The sequence below is a fragment of the Choristoneura fumiferana genome, chromosome 10 (assembly GCF_025370935.1).
Source record: "Choristoneura fumiferana chromosome 10, NRCan_CFum_1, whole genome shotgun sequence".
NCBI classification, from domain to species: domain Eukaryota; kingdom Metazoa; phylum Arthropoda; class Insecta; order Lepidoptera; family Tortricidae; genus Choristoneura; species Choristoneura fumiferana.
Window position 1 is genome coordinate 6867071 of NC_133481.1, and position 25540 is coordinate 6892610.

Below are 25540 nucleotides of genomic sequence, written 5' to 3' on the forward strand. Positions count from 1 at the left end.
ATAACTTTGTTATTTGTAAAGGTAGCTTAAAAATTGTTTTTCTATTCGATAACAAGCATTGTGTAGTTTTAATTTATAAAACGTATACAAAATAGTCAAATACCGTATTACAATATGTATGGGATGGAAACATTTGTGTTTGACACTTGACAGCTCATAAAAAGTAAGTCACATCTCTTATTAGTCTGTGGTATGGTAAGTCAGCTGGGCTACTCCGAAACTCGAAACTCGAAGTTCGTGTCGTACGGTCCCTCTGACACTTACACTGTTTGATACGAGAGCGAGAGGGACCGCACGACACGAACTACGAGTTTCGTAGTAGCCTTGCAGTTGATTTTAGGTTTAGGCAGAGCGGGCAGCAGGGCTACTACGAAACCCGAAACTCGAAGTTCGTGTCGTGCGGTCCCTCTGACACTTATACTATTTAACACGAGAGCGAGAGGGGCGGTACGATACGAACTTCGATTTTGGAGTTTCGTAGTAGCCCTGCAGAGCCCAAAGAGTACCTGATATATACTCTGATATAGACGTACAAAATGTTCTTGACAGTCAAGAGTACTTTTTTAACTTTTTTACAAAATTAAGTTTAAAAAATAAATTTAGAGTGATAAAAGAGAAACTAAAGTAAAATATACCTACCACTGAAACATGGATGCACTGTTTGCAATCGAACCATTGGATCAGTTTAAAAATGTATGTACATACCAGAAACTTAATTTACTGTAAAGATTATAAGTATATATATTCGGTTTTCATTTTATTAACCCCCGACGCAAAAAAGAGGGGTTTTATAAGTTTGACCGCTATGTGTGTCTGTGGCACCGTAGCTCTTAAACGGGTGGACCGATTTGAATGCTGTTTTTTTTATTTGAAATCAGTGTTTCTAGCGACATGTTTTATCAAAATCGGTTCAGCCAGCAAATTCAGTTCAGTTTTTGAGATATTGAACTATGAAGTGACAAAGTCGGGGGTTTTCCAACAATTTGTTGGTTAGGTTATAATTTATGTATGTACCCACCATACTTTGATTCTATTTTGCTTTAACGATTCTTATAATAATAAATAACTTAACTTCTCTTATCAGTATAACTTCGAAATGTGTTTTATAATTTTGATCATGGAGTTAGACCTGACACCAATAAGATTATTATTTTTATGAATTTCCTTCAGATAGCACAAGAAGTATTAAATAATTTGTACAAGAAAAATGAAAGAGCCACTCTCATCGAACACAGTGTAGTAGAGAACGCACAGCAGGAAATCCAACAACTAATATCAGACTCCGAGTTCAACATTGACAAAGTTGTAGCATCAGTGGAAAGCAACTCATGGGATCAAAGTAAAGTTAATTACTTTGTAAGAATCTTAAACGAGAGACGAATAGACTTGCTGTACACTTTACTTGCCCACAATAACAGTTCTCATGGTGAAAGTTTGGCAAGCTTCAATTGGATGTTGAAACTAGTACTTGGCACTAGCGAGTTAAAAATGTTAAGATATCCTTTGCTGCAACTAGTATTGCATACTAAAATAGTTAATGGTAAGGATAAACAAAGATTGTATGAATTAAACAAGGAAGCATTGGGTAAACTGATAAGTGCTCTAGAAGATGTTCAGTAAACTATTACCAAATTGGTTTGTTTTCTTTTTGCCCGAGTTCAAATTCCATTGATCATTTATAATGTTGGCTAAATAATGGCACAATTATATCCATATATAAAATATAATTAATAATAATATAGTAATAGTAATATATATGACACTACTTAAAAAAAAAACTTTTAGCTCAAAATAGATAATTTTTCTGTTAACTTTATAGACATTACACCAAGGTTCAATTTTGTTAACATATTGATTAGATAAGAAATTTTTTGGAAGTAGTGATGATATATATATATATATATATATATATACATACATAATTATATCCATATTTATATATAATATTCAGTTTTGTACAAGCCTATGAGCCAAAAAGATACCTACATTATACAAGTAACAGGCAGTAGACCGACTCGGCCGTATTCTTGAAATTTATACCTACGGCTGCGCGGAGCGCTAGGGTTGGCAACTACAAAAAGTAAAACAGACGTGTGTAGATTTTTATTGTATGTGAATAAAACATGTTAATTTTATGTTTATTTATTTATTACTATGGTTTTCCCTTCTTTCACAGACAGAAATTTCACAGAATTTCGTTTTGCAGAAAATGTTTCATATAATATTTAGTCCTCGTATTTTTAATTGGAATATTATTATTTCAATTACTATTTACTTGAATAAAACATATTTAGTAGAAAAATAATTCAATTAATTTTATAATGAAATTATTTTATTTAACAATTGTGTCAAACCATAGAATTATTTTTTAAAGATTTTTTTTTTCGGTTTATTCATTCACGATATTTTGTTTCAACGAAAATGTAAAAATAGACGTTATGTTGTCCATAATTAAATAAAAATTAACACATTTGTGGCGTTATCTGGGAAAAGGTACCTTGTTGTCGGTATTGAGTTATTGATATCCCCATAATCTACATACATTTAGCTATCGAACCATGTAAGAAACATGCATGTAGGTTTAATAGATATTTAAAAAAAAAATGTTGAACCTCAAAAGCCAGAAAAACTGATTATGAGAAAATTGAATTCAAACTTATACACCCACCCAATAAAAGTATGTTGTTGTTGGAAGTTACATAGATAACATGCTATTTGAGGAGTAGATTGTACGAGCTTTCAGGTTTCAAGAACAATTTTGTAATTGGACAACTGTTTTCCTATATTTTACCTTGCCAAAGAGCATAAAGTAAAAAAAAAAGATTGATGGATTTTTACTTAATTTTCTAATTATAGTATATTTCCATTGGATTTTATCGAAGGAAAAAATATTACTTATGCGTAATTGGACACTAAATAAAAACTACTCCGTTTTGAATTAACGTTGTTTATTATATAAAAAAATACTTTAACAAAAATAACTTTATGGTTTACAAATGTAATTTAAACAGTCAAAATCAACAAAAGTTTATATTTAGTACGCTAAAACATAGCCCAATGAGACCAAATTAACTCCAACAAATCTTAAAAAACTAGTTTTTTCAGTCTCAAAATTCAAGGTAAAGTTTAGTAAAAAGTTGGTACAATCACTATATATTTTCGAAAAGGTATCTTATCGTCGGTGGTAATCTCTTACCATCAGGTGACCCACTTGCTCGTTTGCCATCCAGTCGAATAAAAAAAAAATTACAAATTGGCGTAAATCGTCAATAAGGGCCTTATCACACTAGCGATTTGCGGGAGAGTTGAAAGCGAGGCAAACGTGCAGTGAATTCGCTGCGAGCGTATAACGATTTCGCCGCAAGCAGGCAACGGCGTCGCCGCGAGCGCGCCACGATGTCGCTGCTGCGAGCGCGTAGCGAGTTCGCTGCTCTAGCGCCAAAAACGACATATTGTAGACTTTCGTATAATAATAATAGGGCGTCTTTGGCGCTAACGCAGCGAACTCGCAGCGACATCGTTGCGCGCTCGCGGCGATATCGTTGCGTGCTCGCGGTAAAATCGTTACGCGCTCGAAGCGAACTCGCTGCGCGCTCGCATCGCTTTCAACTCGCCCGCAAATCGCTAGTGTGATAAGGCCCTAACTGGCTACCGCCTAATGGTGGCCAGTTATTGATGATTTACCTTACTCTAATTAAACGCATTTTATGATGATTCTGATTGACGTTTTTTACGCGTCGACAAGCACCGCACTGGGCCCGCGTGGGAACTACTGCCCAAGCTCTCTCATTCTGAGAGGAGGCCTGTGCCCAGCAGTGGGACGTATAGGCTGGGATGATGATGATGACGCGCCGACAAAGTACCGACGTCCGACACGTCTTCCAAACCGATACCGAGCGCACAGAAAGCATTCAAGAGCGGCACCGACAATAAAAAATCGATTTAAAAACTTGTCTCTGTGAAATTAAAATTTAGATCCTGCTTATTAATATAGAGTAAAAAAAGAAAAAAATATTTTTTCGACATTTTACTTTGAACGCGATTATCTCGAAAACTAGAACCGACAACAAGGTACCTTTTCCCAGATAACGGCACAAATAGATTTTATTCTCGCCAAAATGAACTAGCTAGGTACTGCGCATATACGGTTGCTTGAGAATTGTTAGTACTTAGTTTGAGTAAATAGCAGCAGCCTAAGGTATAAAATACCTAAACTTGGAATATTCCGTACAAAATACGAAATCCTTAGAAAAATATTACTTAATTTTTTCGTAATGGCTACGGAACCCTATTTCGGGCGTGTGTGAAAATTATCTAACCAACCTGCGTAAGTTTTTAAGTCCGTTTGTTATCTCATCACGTCTAAACCGCTGAACCGATTTCGATTAAATTCGGTATACAGATAGTATGAGTATGTAAAAATAAAAGATGTCCTGTAGAGCAGTTAGTATAGTAGTAACAAGGGCAAAATATACCAGCACTAAATAAAGGAAACAGACTAGGTACTGGGACCGCTGCACTTGATGAGGGAGATGTGCAATAAGCTGGGTCTGTGTGTCTGTCTGGTGTCATTGTGCTTGTGATGTAACCTTAATGTAACATATTTTGGACACCTTCAGATAGCTATATAGATGTTAGCTCGGCTCTGAACTGACCACCTCAAAAATCTTAGTGCCCCCAAAAAAAACAGACCAATTTTAGATAATATTAAAAAAAACAACGAAACCATTCTTTGTTTCAATTATTTATTGATTAGAGACATTCACACATCAACATTAAAAATTGGAATATCATAATTATCATACAAATCCCAAACAATATTTGAGTTCATAATAATATTATTTATATTTAAATAGCTGACGTAGTTTAATGGCTTGCAATATCAATTCAGCACATCGCTGTGAGGAACATAACATAATATTAAGTTGCAGTAGCCATCAAAACTTACTACATATCATTGCTTGTGATGGTTATGCGGTTTGTTTCTATAATAACATTATACATACATAATGTAAATTAAGAGGTATAAACAATTCCGTTGTAATAAACGGCATGAAGGATGAGGGACGGCACAAGCGGCGGCGGCGGGAGCTGCCGGCCCGATGGCGAGCGGCAGGCGGCGGCGCAGTCGCGTTTGATATGGAATGTCTCACTCATTTACTGCTAATACACCTGGACTGGAAATCTCCTCCTCATGCAGTCGTCACTTTCAATTTCGTAGAAAATGTATAAAATTACAAAAATGATCATGAACTCATACAAGTGGACGCCGATGCTATTGAATAGTTAAGTTACATAATAGTATATTAACTCTATAATATAATATATGAGGTGGAAACTGATACACTAAAAGCAGTACAAAATATTTTCTCACTGCTTTTATTAACTTACTTTAACCGACTTCTAGTACATACAGTTATCTAATTGTGTATGTCTGTATATGCATAAAAATTGTATAGGTTATTCAAAACTTTGGCCACTGAATATCAGAAATAAAAATTTCTAAAATTTGGCAGCCAATAAGCCGTTTTTATTGAAGTTCTTCAACAGGGTGGCCATATTTCATAACTTTAAATTTACTCCAGATTGTCGATGATTGAATGTCTTAACAGATAATATTCATGACGTGTCTTACTCCTTCACTAGCCCCTTACTCTCCAAAGTTCATTACAGAGAGCTCACGACCCTAAATTTATACACGACTTACTATTTATATAGCAGAATATATAGAAAAATTACCACACTAATGAGATAATAAATGAAATTAATTTCGATACTTCATCCTTAACAATTTAAATTGTATTTTAATATTTTTGTCATAAAATTAACAGTTTTTAAAATAAGTTTTATGAAAAATCATTTATTCATATATATACATAAATAGAAAATAATGTTTCGAGCTAGCATAATAAAGAAATGATACTTATTATATCACTTCTTGTTTAGTTTAGGATATTGTATTTTGAAGGTAATAGCTGTCCTCAAAAGTTGTACAACAGTCGTCCTTGGCAATCCCACAATCGCGCGATGAGACAGGCGAAGAGCCTGACTGCGAGTACATGTGGCGCGCACGTGTACGATGCAACTATATTATGTTTATTTAGTTGGGTGTCGCACGTTTTCGTTAAACTAATCCGTTAATAGCTGCTATAATTTCGAATCTAAAGCTTGACGAGACACATATTTCTAACCACGGTTAGTAAAATTGAGCAATTGAAATTCAGCGTAGTAGAGCAGTTTGTAGATGACAAAAGTAACCGAGCTCTACATTCGGTATATGTCTATTAGAAGAGCAGCACGGCAGGAAAGTTTTTTATTTAAATTAATCTATTTGAACGTACTTGCCTTGGTACAATTTTAGTAATTTACAAAATTATTGAATAAATAAGAAGATAAACTCAATATCTAGATAAATCTGGCTGGTAATTAATTACAATTTCATAGTTAAGACCATTAACTAGTGGGGTTCCAATATTAGATTCTACTCTGTGTCGACGCATATCAAAACTGCCTAAAACTATGAATTTGCTGTTGTTATGTGTTCTCTGTATAACAGATAACCTCAACATGCAGTACAAATTTATGAAGACTAATTCGAAGTATTTTTTGACACAAAGGTCCTTATCTAACGCCATATTTGTCTAGGATATCCAGAGATAGTATGTTTCAACATGTACCAACAATTCTAGAGAGACAACACCAATTTTCCTACAATACTCACCGGTCTTTACTGCAACATCCACTACTTGTCTAATGGAGTTTCAATCGAGCTTACAGTTAGGAGCCAGTCACCCCTGTAATAATGGCATACCCCTGTAATAATGGCACCAACTTATCGCACCGTATACTGCCTATATTTAATTGCTATATTTAATATGCCTGTATATAATTATAAAAAACCTCGATCCTAGCGAATAAAATGTATAAATTCTTAATTTTACAGAAGCAAAGCACGCTAAACTTATACTATAATCATTCTATATGAAAGGTCACATTTAAAACCGAACGTGAAACGATCGAACTTAGTTCGACACTCAACCACGAGATGGGAATAAATAATAAAGGCTTGTTTCTGGACACGTCGTGGGCGCTGCCGCCGCTTAATCCGCCACCGCGACCTCGCTCGACGTCTCCTGCAACTGAACACGCAAACATCTCAGAACAAATCAAATACTGACCATACAATAACGCAAATTATAAATTTGGCGCAAAGATCGGACACAACTTCATTGCAAAAATTTATTGTGACCAATTCTGTAAGGTTGACGAGGTATCAGGGTTCTATAAAAAGAAAGAATTTAATTTTTATTTATAAATAAGGCGCATGTATACATAAGACAAGCTTTTGCCCGTGACTTGATCCGCGCATAATTCACATTTGTGGAAAAGCTTCCTTAGCTCTTTCATTGAATACCTAAAGCTTTTGTTACTGGCAACAAAGTTTTGAATTGTCATAATTATCTACCTCTAGGTACGTCAGATTTAGAGGACTCCACTAACTTACAGATATGGAGATAAAGCCACTTTGAAACAATTCATAATAATCCTCTCTCTTCCTTATTTTACGGGAATATCAATAAATCCGTCCTTATTACTTGTTCACACAATAATGGGAAATAACATTTAATTTTAAAATTTCAGCCTTCTAGGGCCAAGCGTTTGTGCTGGGCATTGTCGAGTCGATGAGTCAAAACTTATCGTTTTATGGTTTTATGTCTAGACTTAATTCTTATCCTAACTACAAAGTTCTATTTTCCTTTTGTAAAAATTACGAACCTTCGCCCCTCCTTTACTCGATTCGAAGGCAATATAATTAATTCACTATTTACAGTTTACATCTTTAGGAATTAATTTTACAAAATCTATGAGATACATGTAGTTTTCTTTATTTTTTAATAATAAAACTAGCCGTTACCCGCGACTTTGTCCGCGTAGATTTCGGTATTCACTATCCCGCGGGAACTATGCAACTTTCCGAGATAAAAACTATCCTATGTCCTTCCCCGGTACTCAAACTATCTGTATACCGAATTTCATCTAAATTGGTTCAGCGGTTTAGACGTGATGAAGTAACAAACAGACTTACAAACTTTCGCATTTAAAAGGGATACCAGAGATAACCCCTACAACAAACAAAAACTAAGTTTACCTCTTTCTTTATCATATTAGTATATTATAAGTTAGAATAATTAGGATTACCGTCTCGGTTTTCAGTTCCGGTACAGTAGGTATTTCTGGCATCAAGTCCGCAATCTTCTCCGCGATCGGCAGAGGATCCTAAAATCATACAAATAATTAACTGAAAGGTCTTATCATATGAGTTGAGTAGTGCCATGTACGATCAGAGATATGTTAAACACAGTATAGTTCCCATAGGTTTGAATGTCATCAGATAAATAAATGTCAGTTACAAAATACTCAATAATATGACCAAGCTCATCGTTTAAACTTACGAGTTGTGTTCACTTGACACACACATTTGGCAGTGCTTTGGCCTCCCCAATATTTACATGGGCTTTATGGCAATTCAATAGGAGATATTAGCACTACATTTTTAACAAAAAAAACTATTTGTAAACCATAAGAAGTTCTTAAGTAAATACAACACAACTTAGTCCGAAATTTAATTTGACACAAAAATTAAGAGTTTTGCTTAGATAAATAAGTAAAGTAAATTGAGCTGGGTTGTTTCATTTCACAAGAGAGCACCATTTTGATGAAATTCCTACCACTTGCACTAATGCCATTTAATTAGCCATTCCACAATGGGCGAAAAATTTAAGAGAGTGATTTAGAAGCAAATCTTAATTTTTTCACCGTAATTACTAAATACATACTAATTGAAAACGTTATTATTTTAAGCATAAAAACGAGCTGTAATACTTGATCATGCGAGAGACGGAATATTACAAGTAATGTTAAAACAGTGTCAAGTCACAAGCGAGAGGAGAGGGAGAGGAGGAGGACGGACGGCTGCGATCAGCATCAAATGGAACGAATCGAGCACACTTCAAGTTCTTCTCGTTATTGACGGTCCACGCATGCTGGTAGATAAATAAATGCACATGAAACTAAATACGAGAACTGTTAACGGGTTGTCAAAACGGTCCTTAGTAATAATGCTAGTCCACTACAAGATCAAGGTCCGGGCGGTATTCACCTGTAGGCGGAGCGAGTCGTCGTCGGGGTCGGCGAGGTCGGCGGGCGGCGGCGGCAGCGAGTCGGACGCGTCGCTGCCCGCCGCCGGCGCCTCCGATAACGACGGCGGCAGGGAGTCATCCGGCGTCGTCGTCTTGCCATTCACCATCTCCTCCACGCTCGTGGCCGCCGCTGACGTCGTTAGTTCCTTGGGGACCGACTCTTCCGACACGGCGTTCCCATTGCATTCGACATCATCAATTATATTCCCGAGCGCATCTTTCTTTAGATTTTTAATTTGATTTTGCTCTGTTTCATTAATAATACCATTCGTTTCCGCGTCTTTTACTATGTTGTGGTTGATATTCATAGCGTTTTCGATTGTTTCAGATGGATACTCGATTACTTTATCTTCTCTTTGAATATTATCGATGTCTTCGATGGGAGGTGGTGGCGGTAACTCATCGATAGAATCTGGTACATCCGATATAGGTTCTGGGCTTTCTACGGTTTTTTCGGAACACAAAACAATACAATCTTCATTCTTCTCAATAGCTACATTATCAGCTACCTGATTTTGTGATTGTACCGGTAGGCTGCTATTTGTATTCGCCGCGAGTGCCCCATTTACTTCTGAAATAACATTACTAACATCTGCAGCGTTTGTAGCATCTGTAGCTTTATTTTCGATTATCATTTCCGTTGTAGCACAATCAACTTCAGCTTCTTTTAAAATATCAACTTCGGCTTTAATCATGGTTTCGGTTTTCAAAACCTCATCTGCAGACTCATATTGTACCATTTCGACGCTAGGCATGGGTTCCATTTTCACGGTTTCTTTTTCAGAAATCTCGGGAACCGGATCTACTGTTTTGATTTCTGTTTGGAGTGGCGAGACTTTATCTTCAGATACGGTTTCCTTCAAGGGAGGGGAAATTTGAGATATAGCTAAATCGGTATTAGTATTAGTTTTTGATAATTCAACTTCGATTTCGTCAGGTATATCTGCTTTAGTGTCTGGGATAGTAGGCGGTGTAAAGATTGCGTTTTCAGTGGTGTTAGCGAGCGAAGCTTCAATCAATTCAGGTGCCATAGTGGTGGCAGCAAAGGATGCCACTGACGAGGGAGGAGGGTTTGCAGGGAGTGGTGGAGGCGTAGGCTCTATCAAAGGCATTTTTGCATCACAAACCTCTGTTTTGACAGGAATTTCAGGAACCGGGTCCGTTTCCTTTGCGACAGGTGTTGGATCCTCTGGTTTACTTTCTTCAATAGGAGCCACTTCAGGTGCTTCTTTTTTGGTTTCTTCTAATGAGAGACCATTGACAGGCAGCTGTTCTGGTGTCGTCTCGAGTGCGGGCGTCGCCGGTGGTTGTTCGACGACGGGCGCAGGGGCCGCTTCGTCGCTGGCAAGGGTTTCTACTTTAGGTGACTCCGGCGTGCTGCTGCCGTTAGTCAAGGGCTCGGTTACCGGTGTCTCTGGAGTCTGTTCTTCTTTCACCTCTGCGTCAACTTTAACTACGTCCGCGACTTTGTTTTCAACGGTCTCTTGGGTAGCTTCGGCAGCCTAAAAAAATATTTTTTATTACTATTATTCTAACTAACTTATTTCTCGTAAAAACTATTTGTTTAGTATACCCTTATTTAACACACTGAATGCTAGACGTCATAAAACAAAAGGGCGATGAATAGATTGAAGCCCCAGAAATAAGCGCAAAAAAAAATCTCACTGCTACCTTGTCATCAGCCATGGTAATAGGTATAAGAAGAATGATAATGTTAATCGAAATAAATCCCAACAGAGACTGAAGGGGGAGCGACATGAGCATTATAATTTATACTACGATTTTTTGTAACGCTAGATTGGCGCTCATTTTTAGATCAGTAGTTACCCTTCAATGCTCTTGATCGAAGACATATTACATTTCAGTGTTATAGGGCTGGCACACGCACTGGGATACGTATTGATTTACCAGTTATCTACAGATCCCTAGGCAGTATCAGTATCCAATTCTGAATGCACCTGAGGTATATTTTTGTACTTTTTTGCATGTTCAATTGATCTGATTATTTTTTTGCATATTCCATTCCCTTTTCCAGGCCCTGCGAATTTAGATGTGCTACCACTAAATAAATCATAGTTTTATGTTGTTTACCTGTGAGGGAGTAATTTAAAAACGAATAATATTTTTAACGAATTCAAATGACTTTATACTATATTGTATATTTAGTAAGGTCGAATATTTGTGTACATTTATGTGGTTGCTATATGTACTATGCCTAGAAAAGGGTTAATACTACTAATTCATCTCATCAAACAAAAAAAACATATATTTATAACAAAGGTCGCCTTTGGTAGTTAAATAGGTTTAATGTATCACTATGGAGACAATACAATTCCCTGGAGATTCGGAGATATAGGTGAATATTTGATAATAACAGTTTAAGTATACCTAAACTAATATTTTTTGTACTCATGAAGCATGTGCCAATTGGCTGTATCGGTAATTGCAACAACAAACGTAAAACCTTCAAAATTGTAAATATCATAAGATGAGTACCAGAGTGCAATTCGCAATTTAATAAAACTTGCGTGGCTGTGAAGTTAGGCTCAAGCGTGTTCCGCGGGATCGTCTATCAGATGCTATTCTCAAATTACGTCGAGTAATTATTAAATTTCTTACAACAACTAGGAATATTAACATTTAATTATAATTATAAGTACTTATAGCGAAAAGTTTCGAAGCGCTCACTCTTTTAATGCCGATTTTGTCGCTTTTGGCTAATTTCAAGACTACATTAAAATAATGCAATTAATCCTTGTTTGCAGAGTCGTGCAACCACAGTGGTTGTGGCGAATATAAAATGATACTGATACACAAGGTCGTCTTTGTTTACTGATGTAGAAAGACACGCCTCGTGTACTGCACTAATGGACGTATCCTATCCTATTTGAAGATGTTTGTTTGGCAGTCGATCGGGCACACGAAATAAATAACTGCGATTGTCACGCAAGGAAAGAATAACGAACACAATTTATGGTTAGGTACCAAATTATTCACATCTTTTATCGCTTAGGATTAGGAAGCTTTCCGAAAATTTTTCATACCTACGTGTATATATTTGTTAAAAAAAAACTAATAATATACAGTTAAATGAATAGGTAACCAAAATATTTTATAAATTGTATAGAACAAAACTAATGTTTATTTGTACATTAATATATCGTAAAGCAATTGTTAGCAGCAAGGTGCAACGACCCGTGCGGGCGAACAGAACGCCAGAGGTTAAAGCGAGACAATAATACAAAATCGTACTCCGAAACGAGCGGAATTATGAACCAGTGCTTTCTTCCGTCTATCTATCCCATCCCATGCACCGGCCAAACTTTGGTAATAGATATTAAATTAACAAACAAACAGCAAGAAATGTTAAGTACCTACTTAAATTATGCCTATTTGAAGATATACATTCTACCCGTTCGGTTTTGTTTCATAAAAAATATATATAAATAATAATATCGGACAATAACTATTACTCTTATTTTCGTATGTGCGTTTTCGTTAGTCGATTGTCCGTTTCATTAAAATATACTCAGCGGCAAAAAATTTGGCCCACTCTCCATAAAAAATTACCTATTTCTGCATACATTTGAGGGCATGATTTTTTGCTGCTCTAATATATTGTAATTTTATTAAAAATGAAAAATTTTCGACAAATGAGTACCTATTTATCAAAAACTTGTCCCTTCATGATGACAAGAAATCAGTTTTGTCAAGAAATTACTACTACCTAAAGACGAGATCATAAAACATAAACTACTACATAAAGCATCCAAAATTTCGTGACGTCAGGAAAACGTCATGAAATCTTGTGAGGAAAAAATCGTAATAATGTTACTGCATCAAAACTTCCTATTGGATCCAACAACAATCCCGCTTAAAACGCCATCTAAATTATATTATTACTATATTTCCCATCTTGCATCGACGTTCAATGTTACCAACTTATGTATTCGGGTGAAAAAAAATAGGTCTAACCATATACTAATATTACGCAAGAGAGGGGGCACGATTCTGGCGAAACCTCCTGTCCTGATAAGTTTATAGCCCTGACTAAGAGATTGGCTAATTGGTTCGTACGGTAATTAAAGGACTTTTATTCATGATTATGACCAACCATGGAACCTTTTCAAAGGAAAAATCATTACGATATTTATTGTTAATTAATGCGATGTCACTATGAAGTTAACTGTGAAATGGTTTCATGGTGGCTCATGAATTAAAGTCCTTGACCATACCTACCTAGTGCCTACACTTAGATTATATTTGTTTTGATTTTCAGCTGTTGCGAATAATACAATTCTAAGAATTGATGAAGATAAGACTTATCTGCATTCGTGTTAGCGCTAGTTCAGTGATGTCAAAAATAAAAAAAGCAATCACTGCAAGAAAAACTACCATATTAAAAGTTTACGGTGAAAAATCACAAACATAAAAACCGGTCAAGAGCGTGTCGGACACGCCCGAAATAGGGTTCCGTAGCCATTACGAAACAATTAAGTAATAGTTATCTAAGGATTTCGTATTTTGTACGGAATATTCCAAGTTTAGGTATATTTTATACTTAGGCTGCAATTTATAATTCTCAAGCAAACTTAGCCGTTATAGTTTTCCTTGAAAGTTTGATATACTTACTACCATCTTGAATTTTTTCAAATTTTTCCACCCACCGGTTTAGATTTTAGAGGGGATGGGGGACCGCTCGATTTTAATGAAAATTTGCACTTTAAAATTGAATATAGCAAATCTAAGATTTTATCTGAATGGTATTCCTAAGGAATAGAAAAAAATGAGTCCCTATACTGGCAAAATAATTATTAAAACATTTGCAAATTTTGTAACATGTCTGAAATTAGTTCTGTACCAATTTTCAATCTAAGTATTATTAGATTTAACTTTTTTATTTGTGAGATTTTTGATTAAGTCCCACATCTTTGATGGCTCCGCCTTACACAATTTGAATCTTTTACAGTAATATTTTCGTTTGGTTGATTGTATCATGTTTGTAACCTTGTTCCTTTCAATACGTAGTGCTTCTTTTATGTTTTTACCCGACTGCCCGAAGGAGGGTTATGTTTCTGTCATCTGTGTCTTGGTGGGTCTTATTCCATAGGATGTTGCGCCGATTAATTGCTGTAATTGTGTCTTTATTTATCCAGTCTTTTTACGGGCGGATTGAGAATTTTAGTTTTCTTTATTTTACTTTTGTCGATACTGGATAGCTTAAAAGACCTATCCAACGATACCCCACACCTACAGGGTTGGATGAGAAAAATCAAATCACCCCCACTTTACGTCTATGGGAGGTACCCTAAAAAAAATTGATTTTTTTATTGTACCATTTTGTCGACAAAGTTTACATATATCCGTGCAAAATTACAGCTTTCTAGCATTGATAGTCCCTGAGCAAAGCCGTGGACGGACAGACAGACAGACATCGCGAAACTATAAGGGTTCCGTTTTTGCCATTTTGGCTCCGGAACCCTAAAAATCAGGTAGTTATAGTTTGTTTTAGTTAAAATGACGAAAAAAACTTAAAAACCAACCAATTCCAACATCTTGTTATCTTCAAGTAGTGTTGTAAAAAAATACGCAGGTGTGTCGGTATGCCCAAAGTATACTGTGAACAAACAATCAAGATAGTTTTGATGTTGTTTGTCGGTATTACACTGCACGACGTGCGTTTCTAATAATTATATACTGTATCAAAATCACTTTATACAATTTAATGTTATTAGTAGCCATAAGAATATGAACTATGTATTTTTTTATCCTTTTTGCATTACAATAGTACTTTTAAGCTTTTTTAGGCTTAAAAAAAAACTTTCATTTCGAAGATCAAGAAGGGTTGAGCTACTCCAGTACACGTGCCACACTTCGTTCAGTTTTATTATATGTATCTTTGTTATCTTTTCCTTTTATATTTAGCAACAAAAGGAGTTGTAAAATGCCATGTTAAGTGCATTTTCATCATTTTAACGGAAACAAACTATACCTACTAGTTTTTTTTTTCACGTTTAATACGATGTCTCGGTTAAGACGTTTTTTTAGGTCCCCTCAAAATTGTCTTAAGCGGGTTCTACTGTAGTCAATTACCATCACTGAGCCAATCTTTGATATTGTAGCCCATAGGTAAATTTCCAAACCGCAGAATAAATAAAAACTTGAGCAGATAAGAACACAAAAAAGCCTTTGAAGTGTAATTCAGCGTAATAATGATGCGATATAACTTATCATTACAATAACGAAGCCAGTTCTGCTCGCCAAGTTCAAATGAAAGTGCGCGGACCCTGCGCGCGGGCCACTGGCGGATCCGACGCGGCACAGCAGGGCGGACGGAAGGTGGCCTACTCCTACTACTTATGAGGCGCATTTTTTTAATGTGCCGGTTTTATTTTAATCCAAAAGAAAAGTAACGGTATAGTAAGCGAGCGCGACGGCGCGGCGACAGGAGGTGATGACTCACCGAACGCCATACAACAAAACGTGGACGACCATGGTTTCTGACTATGGTAATGATTTTCCGCTCCAAAACCCATATTGCGTTACCTGTTTTTATTTTAGTTACAATCTGGGATCGAGTCAGGTTTAATAAAACTGATGACATTATATTGTTAGTGGTTTTTTAACCATTGCTTCTCCATCACAACGACGCACGTGAGGCACGTGTTTATGAATTTCCATTTTTAACCGTTACAGTAAAATGAAAGGTTAAAATTTTAGCACTGTCTATGCTATGTTAATATACGATTGTGTTTACGTATGCTCCACTGTAGCGTTGAAGCTACTCTTTTTAATCTCAATCGATGAGGTATCAATGGAGTCGTTTAATCTTTCGTCCAAAAAACATTTCTAGCATGTTTTATCTCAACTTAAGCGACTCGACTCGTAAACAGAACAAAAAAGTGTGTAGGTATCACTTATATCTTTACTTATAAATACAAACAAGGTCAAAAAGTGTCTACTACTAGTACCGTAGTAATCGTTGCATGATTCACATAAACAGATTCCGTTTGTTTAATATGATTTATATATAATACACGCTTTGAAGAGTTTTCATGTAAGATAACAGAAAAAAATATAAATTAATTTTTAAATAACTAAGTGCAGTAATACATGCAGCTAAGCTGTGGTGGCACCCGGCGCGGCGGCGGGTTAGTGTAATTTGCATCGGTAATAAATAACGGGGTAGATAGCATCGCGCCCGGTTCACTCAGACGCACTACTGTCATACCTAGCCACTATCAGCGGTTGAACGCCCTGTCTTGGCAGTTGACACCGATTACCGATGAGGACAAGTCAATGTATATCCTTATAATGTACACCATAATAACAGAAAAAATTCATACAATCCATTATTATTTTGTAAAGTTTGGTGTTAGGCAAGGCTGTCTAACGACGAACAAAGCTACAAAGCTTCAGTGCTCGTTAATTAATTACTTACACAACACAAGTACGAGAATAGTGTCTTCTAATTGCTTTCAATAAAGCCCTTTGTTCGTTTAAAACAATGTATTGCTGTGTCAGTAAGTTGTTCGCTGAGACGACGTTCGCTCGTTTTAGTTGTGCGTTTCTAGCCTTTTGGCCTCGTCTTAAGGTTTTCCTCTATCTTAGGATTTCACATAAAGCTTAAAATCACTTTTGCTGTTTAGAGGTGCTAGCGCGTTACAAGCAAGATGGACAGCATTTCAGCAATAGATTTTTCCACACAATAACATAACTAGATAAAGGAACCCTTCCTTGTTATGCCTTGGCCGCATTCAACAGTCGTATTATGAAAATATACTCGACAGATGAGCCTGCGTGAACGCGCTGCAAAGCCGTGCACCGCCGCTCATTTAGTAAACATGCAATACGAACTGCAGTTATCGTCTTACTTTGCAGGCAGGGTTTTGCTTCAAGCTTGTCTCCAAGTATAACACCACAAGTACTACGGGCGCTATATTGTTCATACGACACTACATTGTTAACGTCAACAAAATGCTTGCTTCGACAATATTACAGGTACCGTTGCTGCTTATAGAGTGGCTTTATAATGGGTCAGATTGATTGTAGATCTTATAAGCGAATCCTACTAATATTACAAATGCGAAAGCTAGAATGTATGTCATTCCCGCAAAAACGCCTTAACCGGATTTAGATGCAGTTTTTTATCCCAAAAAATGGCAAGTTCCTGCGAGATAGCTATAAATGAATTCTTCACAGACGAAGTCACGGGCAAAAACTATTATTTTCATAATATATTAAATGTCGGATTTGACGGACGTGACTCATCAATGTTGAAACTAAATGGACATAGAAAGTGGATTTTATTCTTTTAGGTTGGTTCTCTTAACGTTATAGACAAAGAATAAAGACGATTTTGTTATATTCTTAATGGATATGAAGCTCTACGACGGGGGCGAAGCCGCGAGTGCAAGCTAGTAATACATAGTAGATAATTAGCTATGACGTGAATCGGAGATAAAACATGTTTTAAGTAATTTAAAAGCTAAAAGTCAAATAAAATGGCGATGTCACACATGAAAACAAACTCCAAGTTAACCGTAAGGAATGTTTTTTAACCAAAGCTAATACCAAATACCATTAGACATTGCGTTATAGTTTAGGGCTTAGGGGTAGAGGTTCGTAATGTTGCTATAGATAATGCGGACTGGTTTATCAGGCTCTAAGATTCCAGCAGCGGTGTGGACCCAACCCGCCCACGGGGACGTCGCAGCAAATTTCTGCAGATTTTATGTTGCAGTTTGAAAACACGTTTTCTAGTCCGCTCATTCCGGTGAAACCGGATTTTTAAGGTTTATTCGCTTATGTATATTAGCATATTCGTGCAACAACACTGGCAAATCAATTCTACTAAAAAAATTGGATTAATTTGTAAAAAATATATTTTATATTACCAGAGATACAAAAGGATATGTTACCTTGAATTTTTTTCTCTATGTACAGCCAACTACAAAGATATCGAAACAGTCAAAGTTACAAAAATATACTTACCGTTACTTAACGTTAAGTTTCATATATATTTTTGTAACTTTGCCCGTGGCCCGTATCGATCTCTTTGTTATTGACTGTACCTGTTTTCTCTATTGTTATGTGGGGGGTACTGTTAGAGTTTTAATTTTGGCAAACCTATGCGGGGGGCAGAGTGCTGATAACAGCACAGCAGTAAGATTTATTTGTAGCTATGTATAACGCGGGAAGGGAATGGCATCTCAAATTTCAACAAGCATCTAACACTGGATTGGAAGAGGTTCGGTTTAAAACAAAACATCTAATTTGGACCAAGCTGAACATTTTTACTATCAGAACAGAATTGACAAGATTTCATTTTTTTGACACCTGAAAATTATTACAGGAATCGAAAGAGTTTTGCCTCCTGAACACGGTAAAGTATTTATTATAATTTATTTCTCCACATTTCAAAAAAATACAAGAAATTAAAAATATAAATCTGAATTCACCAATACCCAGAAACCAGAAAAAAGAGCTGTCATTTGACATTGATATTGACACTTGACGAATAACGAACAACCGACTTGTTAGTGTTATTGATTCAAACAAGATTTTAGTAGCCCGTACCTAGTTGTGATCGAAATGGATAGACCGAATAAACAGATGAAGTATACGAGGGGCGGCTGAAAAGTTCTAAGCCTAAGGTACTTTGACTGAGCTTGCATATGTGTTAGCCTGGCCACTGAAAAAAAAATGTCGTGTTTCTTTTATTACATCTCGAGATATCCGACGATAAAGGTTATAGCAATAGGTTATGTGTGAATTATGCAGTCATTAAGTTCCTCGCGAAAAGTAACAAATCGCCGAAAAGTATTTTTGAAGAAATGGCTAGTATATACGCGCATCAGGCCCTTCGCATGCCACTGTTAAAAAATGGAGTCGACTTTTTAAACTTGGACGGGAGTCGATCGAAGACGATCCTCACTCAGGGAGGCCAATATCGGTTGTGACTGAAGAAAATATTGAAAAAGTGAAGAAGTTAGTATTAGAGGATCGGAGAATTAAGTTTTTTTTTATTCGACCGGATGGAAAACGAGCAAGTGGTTTGGCAAATAGCTGAAGCCCGAGGTATTAGTAAGGAACGAGTTGAAGAGATTTTGCATCAACATTTGCATATGACAAAAGTTAGTGCGCGTTGGGTGCCGATAATGCTTACAGCTTTCGATAAAGAACGTCGTGTTCAAACTTGCCAGTCATTTTTTAGAATTGTGTGAAGATGGATTAGATGAAGTATGTCCCCGTATAGTAACTTTTGATGAAACATGGACATGGATCAGACAGTATGATCCAGAGTCGAAGTCTGAATCTATGCAGTGGATCGAAAAGGTTGAAAGGCCACCGAAGAAATTCAAGGTTCAAAGATCGGCGTCTAAGCTAATGGCCACCGTGTTCTGGGATTGTGAAGGCATTTTTATAATAGACTATTTGGCAAAAGGCTTTACAATAAATGCAGTTTATTATGCCGAGCTATTAAGAAAGGTGCGATAAGTCAGTCGAGAAACGAAGGGGCAAACTGAGCAAAGGCATTTTGTTTTTGCAAGACAACGCCCCCGTTCACACCGCTCGTATTGCCAAGCTTGCTCTGAAGGAAACTGGCTTCGAGGAACTTGATCATCCACCCTACAGTCCAGATCTGGCCCCTAGCGATTATTTTCTATTCAGCAATTTGAAGAAATATTTAAGGGGAAAGCGATTTGGCAGTGATGAAGTAATGAAGGCGGCTGTACAGGAACATTTCGACAGCCAAAATAAAATTTATTTTTAACTGTCTAAAAGCATTATTTAAAAAATGTAAGAAATGCATTGAAGGGCGATTATATTAAAAATTAAAAATAGTAAAAAAAATCTGAATATTTTTTTTCTACCTTAGGCTTAGAACTTTTCAGCCGCCCCTCGTATACCCCTGCGAAATAAACACCGGATAAACATTTCGTTCCAAATCGTCAATGTTATGATCATCCGCCGTATCCGTAAGAAAGGTATCGTATTCATTTATCTGCAGTCCAGTATCAGTATCGGTTATTAATAGCCAAAATCGTCGTAGAACTCTTTATTTTAAGTTTCAGAGCAAGAAAGAACCAAACCGCCTATGTATGCAAACCCATAAACTTAATATTACTAGCGTAAGTAAATGCAAACCACACGCCACGCACAACAAAATTTTGACGTCAACGTCAGATTTAAGTCATCACTTTTTTTAATACAGACAAGACTAAAGTATTGGATCTATTGTGTAGTTTTGGAGTTTTGCGCTTTTAGAATAAGCACATTTATAAAAAAAAAATCCTAGTGACATTTTAAAACTATCGTCTTTCTCTTTCCAAACAGAATACAGAAAATGAATCAAATTATAGTCTGAGAAATATGAAATCTTGTCAATTAGATAATGGTGTTATTTATTATGGTTTAGGTGCTAGTTTAAAAAAAAACTATGTATTACAAAACTATCTGTACAAATGAAAAACCTTAGAATCTTGTTTAGGTCAAATAGATACAATAAAAACAAGATTTCTTTTCGTGGAATATAGTACACGTGTCGCGTAAAGTTGGCGGCATTGTTAAGGAGTACCTATCATAATATGTTGTTGTTGTATATGTTGTCGTCAATGAGCAGTGTCGATAATCGTTGGATATCATCGATGACAATGCCGGGCTCACGTTTGGCCGGCGCGGATATGGGTAGCACCTCTTTGAATTATAATGCGCATTGTTCCTTGAGCGCCGTTTTGAGTGCAATGCACTACGTCGCAATAGCTCTGTCATAGAAATCGCTGTTTTCTATCCGATCAATCTGCGTCAAGCAAGAAGGTCGAGTGGAAACAGACTGATTGACCATCTCGCACCTCACCGCCGGTGTCGTGACCTACTTGATCTCGGAATGAGTATAAGTAGAGGTATGAAGCTATTTTAAACTTTTGTAGTCTAATGTAAAAAAAGTTCAAGGGTTTTGTCGTCAGTAAAGTCGGACATGTGACATCTTTGTTCTAACAAAAGTCTAACCATTATAAAATCTTAATATTAACTGAATAGAAGTCGTTAAAAGCTCTTGCAAGTTTAATGCTACATGACATGAGCAAGTAGCGATAAATTTCATTCGATCCCACACCCAACACAAATGTTGGTTTTGCTTGAACATGTATAGCTAACAATCCTTAATTCATAAATCATTTCACGCGATTGCAACTTTCCAACGTTTGATTAAAGAGCAAGGACCAAAGGGGTCGTGGCGTCATGATTCTAGAGCAACGGTACTTTACTGCGGGACTAAGTCTCGACCGCCCTCGTACTAGTTTCAATTACACGTGCGCATGATTTCACATCGGCTGCGAATTTCACATGATGAAGGTCAGTGACTCCTAGTGTTATACAAAATACAGAACTTCGTATCGTAAATAAAATTCCTCCAGCACATGTGTGCAAAACGACTTGCAAGTCTAAAGGCAGTTTTAAATCAGGAGTAATACAACCATAATACAGTAAGAAAATTAATAAAATCAGGGGAAAAAATTGGTGTAGTTTTGGAACTCATAACAGACATTGTTCATATTTTTAGGGTTCCGTAGTCAACTAGGAGCCCTTATAGTTTCGCCATGTCTGTCCGCGGGTAAGCTCAGAGACCGTTAGTACTAGAAAGCTGTAATTTGACATGAATATACATATCAGTCACGCCGGCAAAGTAGTACAATAAAAAAAAAGTGAAAAAAATTTTTTAGGGTACCTCCCATAGACATATTTTATTCGACTGGATGGCAAACGAGCAAGTGGGTCTCCTAATGGTAAGAGATCACCACCGCCCATAGACAACTGCAACACCAGGGTATTGCAGATGCGTTGCCAACCTAGAGGCCTAAGATGGAATACCTCAAGTTTGGGTATCTTCCTCTACGCGTAAAATATCATATAATAAGTTATTCAAAAAAACATTATACGTATCATCAGACCAATTTTCGTTTTGTGGATTCCTTAGCAAAAATTATATAGGTTTTAGTGCATATAATAAGTGTATGCTTTTCTTGTGTCCATTCAAGCTTAGCCATATCCAAAAACACGTTTGTCAAATATTGTAATAATGTGTAGGTACGCGATCAGTAGTAGCCGTGATGATTTTATTGTAATGTTCATAAATCCTTACCTCTTCCGGTACCTTTTCAGGCTCTCCATTAGTTTTAGGTTCTTCTTCCTTTGGCTTCTTCTCCTGCTTGGGTTTGTCTTTTCTGCTAAAACTGATGGACCTCAGTGACCATTTTTTCTTGAGCTGTAAAAAAAAACGGTTAAAAAGTACTTAAAATAGTGTCATTTCATTGAGTATCAAAGAAAAACAATTTTGATATTAAATAACGAACCTTCTCTTTTTTGGGTTTTTTGCTGTCCTCAGGTGTGGGAACGGAATCGCCATTCTCTTCTTTAAGTTCGCTGTCTCCATTCGTCACAGGATTAGCTTCTTTTTCATCGTTTTGTCCTTCTTTGCTCTCCTTTTCTGTTGTTGCATCTTTCTCATTTTCGGGGGTACCACTATCTAGCTGTTTTTCTTTATCCTTAAATGAGATAAAATGGATTATTCAAAAGAAAAGGAATAAAATTAGCGAAGTAGGTATGGAATTTCTAATATGCTTATTATACACAATTCCATTGTTCATATCTGTCATATCTGTCCTATCTGACCATAAGTAAATACTTGTCTTATGATGCCTTGCTTGTATAGCACACCGAACTTGAAAAGGGTCCGAGTTCGATATTATGACCACAATCTTATCTACACAGGAAGTCGTGGGACGCATGTCTGCGAGTTAAGTTACTGAGACATTTCTTTGGCAATAGAATTAATATAATATTTACAGGAAATGCTACTTGAGACCGAAAGGCTAGATCCAAAAGGCCAATTCTTAGATCGGAAGGGTAGTATTAGTCCTAGCCGTACACACTAATCGAACTTGCACATGGAAATAGGTACGAATAACATTTTGTTCACTTCCCATTTATTTTAGAATGAGGGTGCGTGTATTCATCAGGCGCATCAGAGCGTGTATCCGAATAGCACTTATTCCGTGCGATGGCCCTAATTAGACCAATCTAACACACGTCCAATCGGACAATATCAAATCGTAATGTTACTTTTTCCATCACTGGTAATAACAGTAAGTACACTACTGGAATTATACTTAAAATGTAACACTTTTAAGGGTTCCGTAGACAACTAGGAACTCTTATATTTTCGCCATGTCTGTCCGTCTGTCTGTCCGCGGCTAAGCTCAGAGACCGTTAGAACTACAAAGCTGTAATTTGGCATGAATATACATAATGAGTCACGCTGTGGTAAAATAAATAAAATATATATTTTTTAGGTTACATACATCCCATACACACGTAGTGGATGACTAGGTAAGTATTTAAAAATGAGTATAAACCATTTTTTTTGTTAGTGAATTTTCGGAGATATTCACTTCGAAAGTTCAAAAAAATGCGCACCCCTCCTCTAACTTTTGATCCGCACGTCTAAAAAATTAGTTGAGCAGTTTTTAAGTTTTTGTAAATTAAACTATAACAGTCACTGTCACTATACTATACTATTTAACTAAAAAAGTCGTATGGCCCGACCGATATGCTCATGGCCGGTTTTTCTTTTCCTCAAATCAGGCATGGCGCACTCCGCATTTTAGGTACTTACGAAGCTACAAGTACGCGGCGGCCAGCACTACTTAATTTTCGGTAGGTTTAAGTTATAGGATGCCTTATTTTTATAAGGCACATCATGATATGCCTAATAAAAATACGGCATACACATTATGCTGCATTATCAAGTTGGCTCAGATTAATCTTCGATTTAGGGATTTTTGCAAATAAAATTAGACTTTAAATTGCTGGTTTTGAAAAATCTAAAAAAATTATGATAATACCTAACCTATTAGTCCTGGATTTGTCAATAGGGCGTATAGGCCGCGGCCTAGGGGCGGCAGCGTCCTAGTAGCGGCAGATTTCAGAGGTACAGGTACACGGTTCAGTCACCAGTACCAATATCTGACAAAACAAGCGTGCATAATATCTGATACAACTATCTCTAGGGCCGGTAGGATGTGTCAGATATTTTTGCACGCTCCGCTGTGGCAGATATTAATGCAGGTGACTGTACTCACAAATATAGGTACATAGAGTGGCCTACACTCATATAAAATATAAATCCGGCCTATATCGTCACTACTTTGAAAAAATCTCGAATCTCAAATAAATATGTACGTTAACAAAATTCTCTTGAAATATAAAGATCACTCAGAAAATTATCGATTATGAGGTACGAGCTTTTTTAATCTCGTATGTCCTGACTTTTTTACCATTCATAGTTTTACAGACCGAACCGGGAATTCTATGTTTTGTGATTTTGGAAATAACCTATTTAATATATACAATTTGAAAGCAAAAAAAAATGTACTCCAAGTAGGTAGGTACCTAGTACATTTCATTCGGCAGTTTTTCCTTATATTAATTGATTTGTACTTTATGAAGTAGGTACACGAGGACTTAAGAGGTTAAAAGTAGTGACGATATCTATGTAATGAATTTAAAAGAAAAACAATTACAGCTCTTTAGGCTTTACAAGTTAATGAGTTAAATGTTATTCTAAACTTAATACCTATTGAATATTGGCCGCAATTAGTACCCCTACACTGCGCGTGACCCGACCACCCGACCGACACACACTTCGGCAGGTGTTTTGACCACACACTTGACCGGTTCTTTTAAACTTACGGATAATTCCTGTGGGGGCTGTATGTGCGCATCGCCATTGAGCTGCGGCTTGAGGGCGTCGGCGTCGGCGATGGCCTCCACGCGGCCCTCGCCGCCGGCTCCTGCTGCGGCCACCTCGCCCGCGCTCTCTGCTTCCTTCCCGCTTATGTCCACCGACCGCTTACTCTGCTTTGCACCCATGCTTGCTAACGCTGGCCTATTACAATCAAACAACTCATTTCAAATAACCGGCTATAAATAGAATAAACGTACCTTCAACTTCAATATAAAAATAATCCTAACGTAAAAAACCTATCTAGTTGAATACAATAGTACACCAGACAGAATAAAATACTTAAGAGGATTCTTCAATTTCATCTATCTACTTGTTTTATGGCCAGTTTAACCCTTAATAAGGTAGAGGCGATCTAGCGACCACTTGCATTGAGTTGGAAACTGAACCTTATTAATTTCATAATACTTAAGTCACAATTTCCATTGTAATTATTGAAAATACGACTAGCGCTTTAAAAATATTCTTTGTCAGGTATGTATTGGATAGCTGCTTCTGTGGTAGTATGCTCCAGTAAATGGGGGGGTTAATTTTA

The 25540-nt window shown here is 36.7% G+C and overlaps 2 protein-coding genes across 8 annotated transcripts in view; one reads left to right on the top strand and one right to left on the bottom strand.

The window, feature by feature from the left end:
• Nucleotides 1-427: 427 nt before the first annotated feature.
• On the top strand, nucleotides 428-2135 carry LOC141431582 (uncharacterized). The gene is made up of 2 exons (XM_074092756.1): nucleotides 428-693; nucleotides 1171-2135. The coding sequence occupies exons 1-2, from the start codon at nucleotides 649-651 to the stop codon at nucleotides 1618-1620; spliced, it is 495 nt and encodes a 164-aa protein (XP_073948857.1). The 5' UTR covers nucleotides 428-648; the 3' UTR covers nucleotides 1621-2135.
• A 2593-nt stretch (nucleotides 2136-4728) lies between these two features.
• The window catches only part of LOC141431963 (uncharacterized), a 31208-nt gene continuing 10396 nt past the window's right edge, over nucleotides 4729-25540 (bottom strand). For 6 of the 7 annotated variants that reach the window (XM_074093283.1, XM_074093280.1, XM_074093279.1 and 3 more), the window contains 6 exons: nucleotides 24954-25149; nucleotides 22556-22747; nucleotides 22345-22467; nucleotides 9161-10702; nucleotides 8200-8277; nucleotides 4729-7139 (listed from right to left, as the gene is read on the bottom strand). In XM_074093283.1, the coding sequence (XP_073949384.1) occupies nucleotides 7101-7139; nucleotides 8200-8277; nucleotides 9161-10702; nucleotides 22345-22467; nucleotides 22556-22747; nucleotides 24954-25133 (2154 nt within the window). In that variant the 5' untranslated portion in view covers nucleotides 25134-25149 and the 3' untranslated portion in view covers nucleotides 4729-7100. The remainder of the gene's footprint in view (nucleotides 7140-8199; nucleotides 8278-9160; nucleotides 10703-22344; nucleotides 22468-22555; nucleotides 22748-24953; nucleotides 25150-25540) is intronic. The other variant, XM_074093284.1, reaches the window with a different exon arrangement.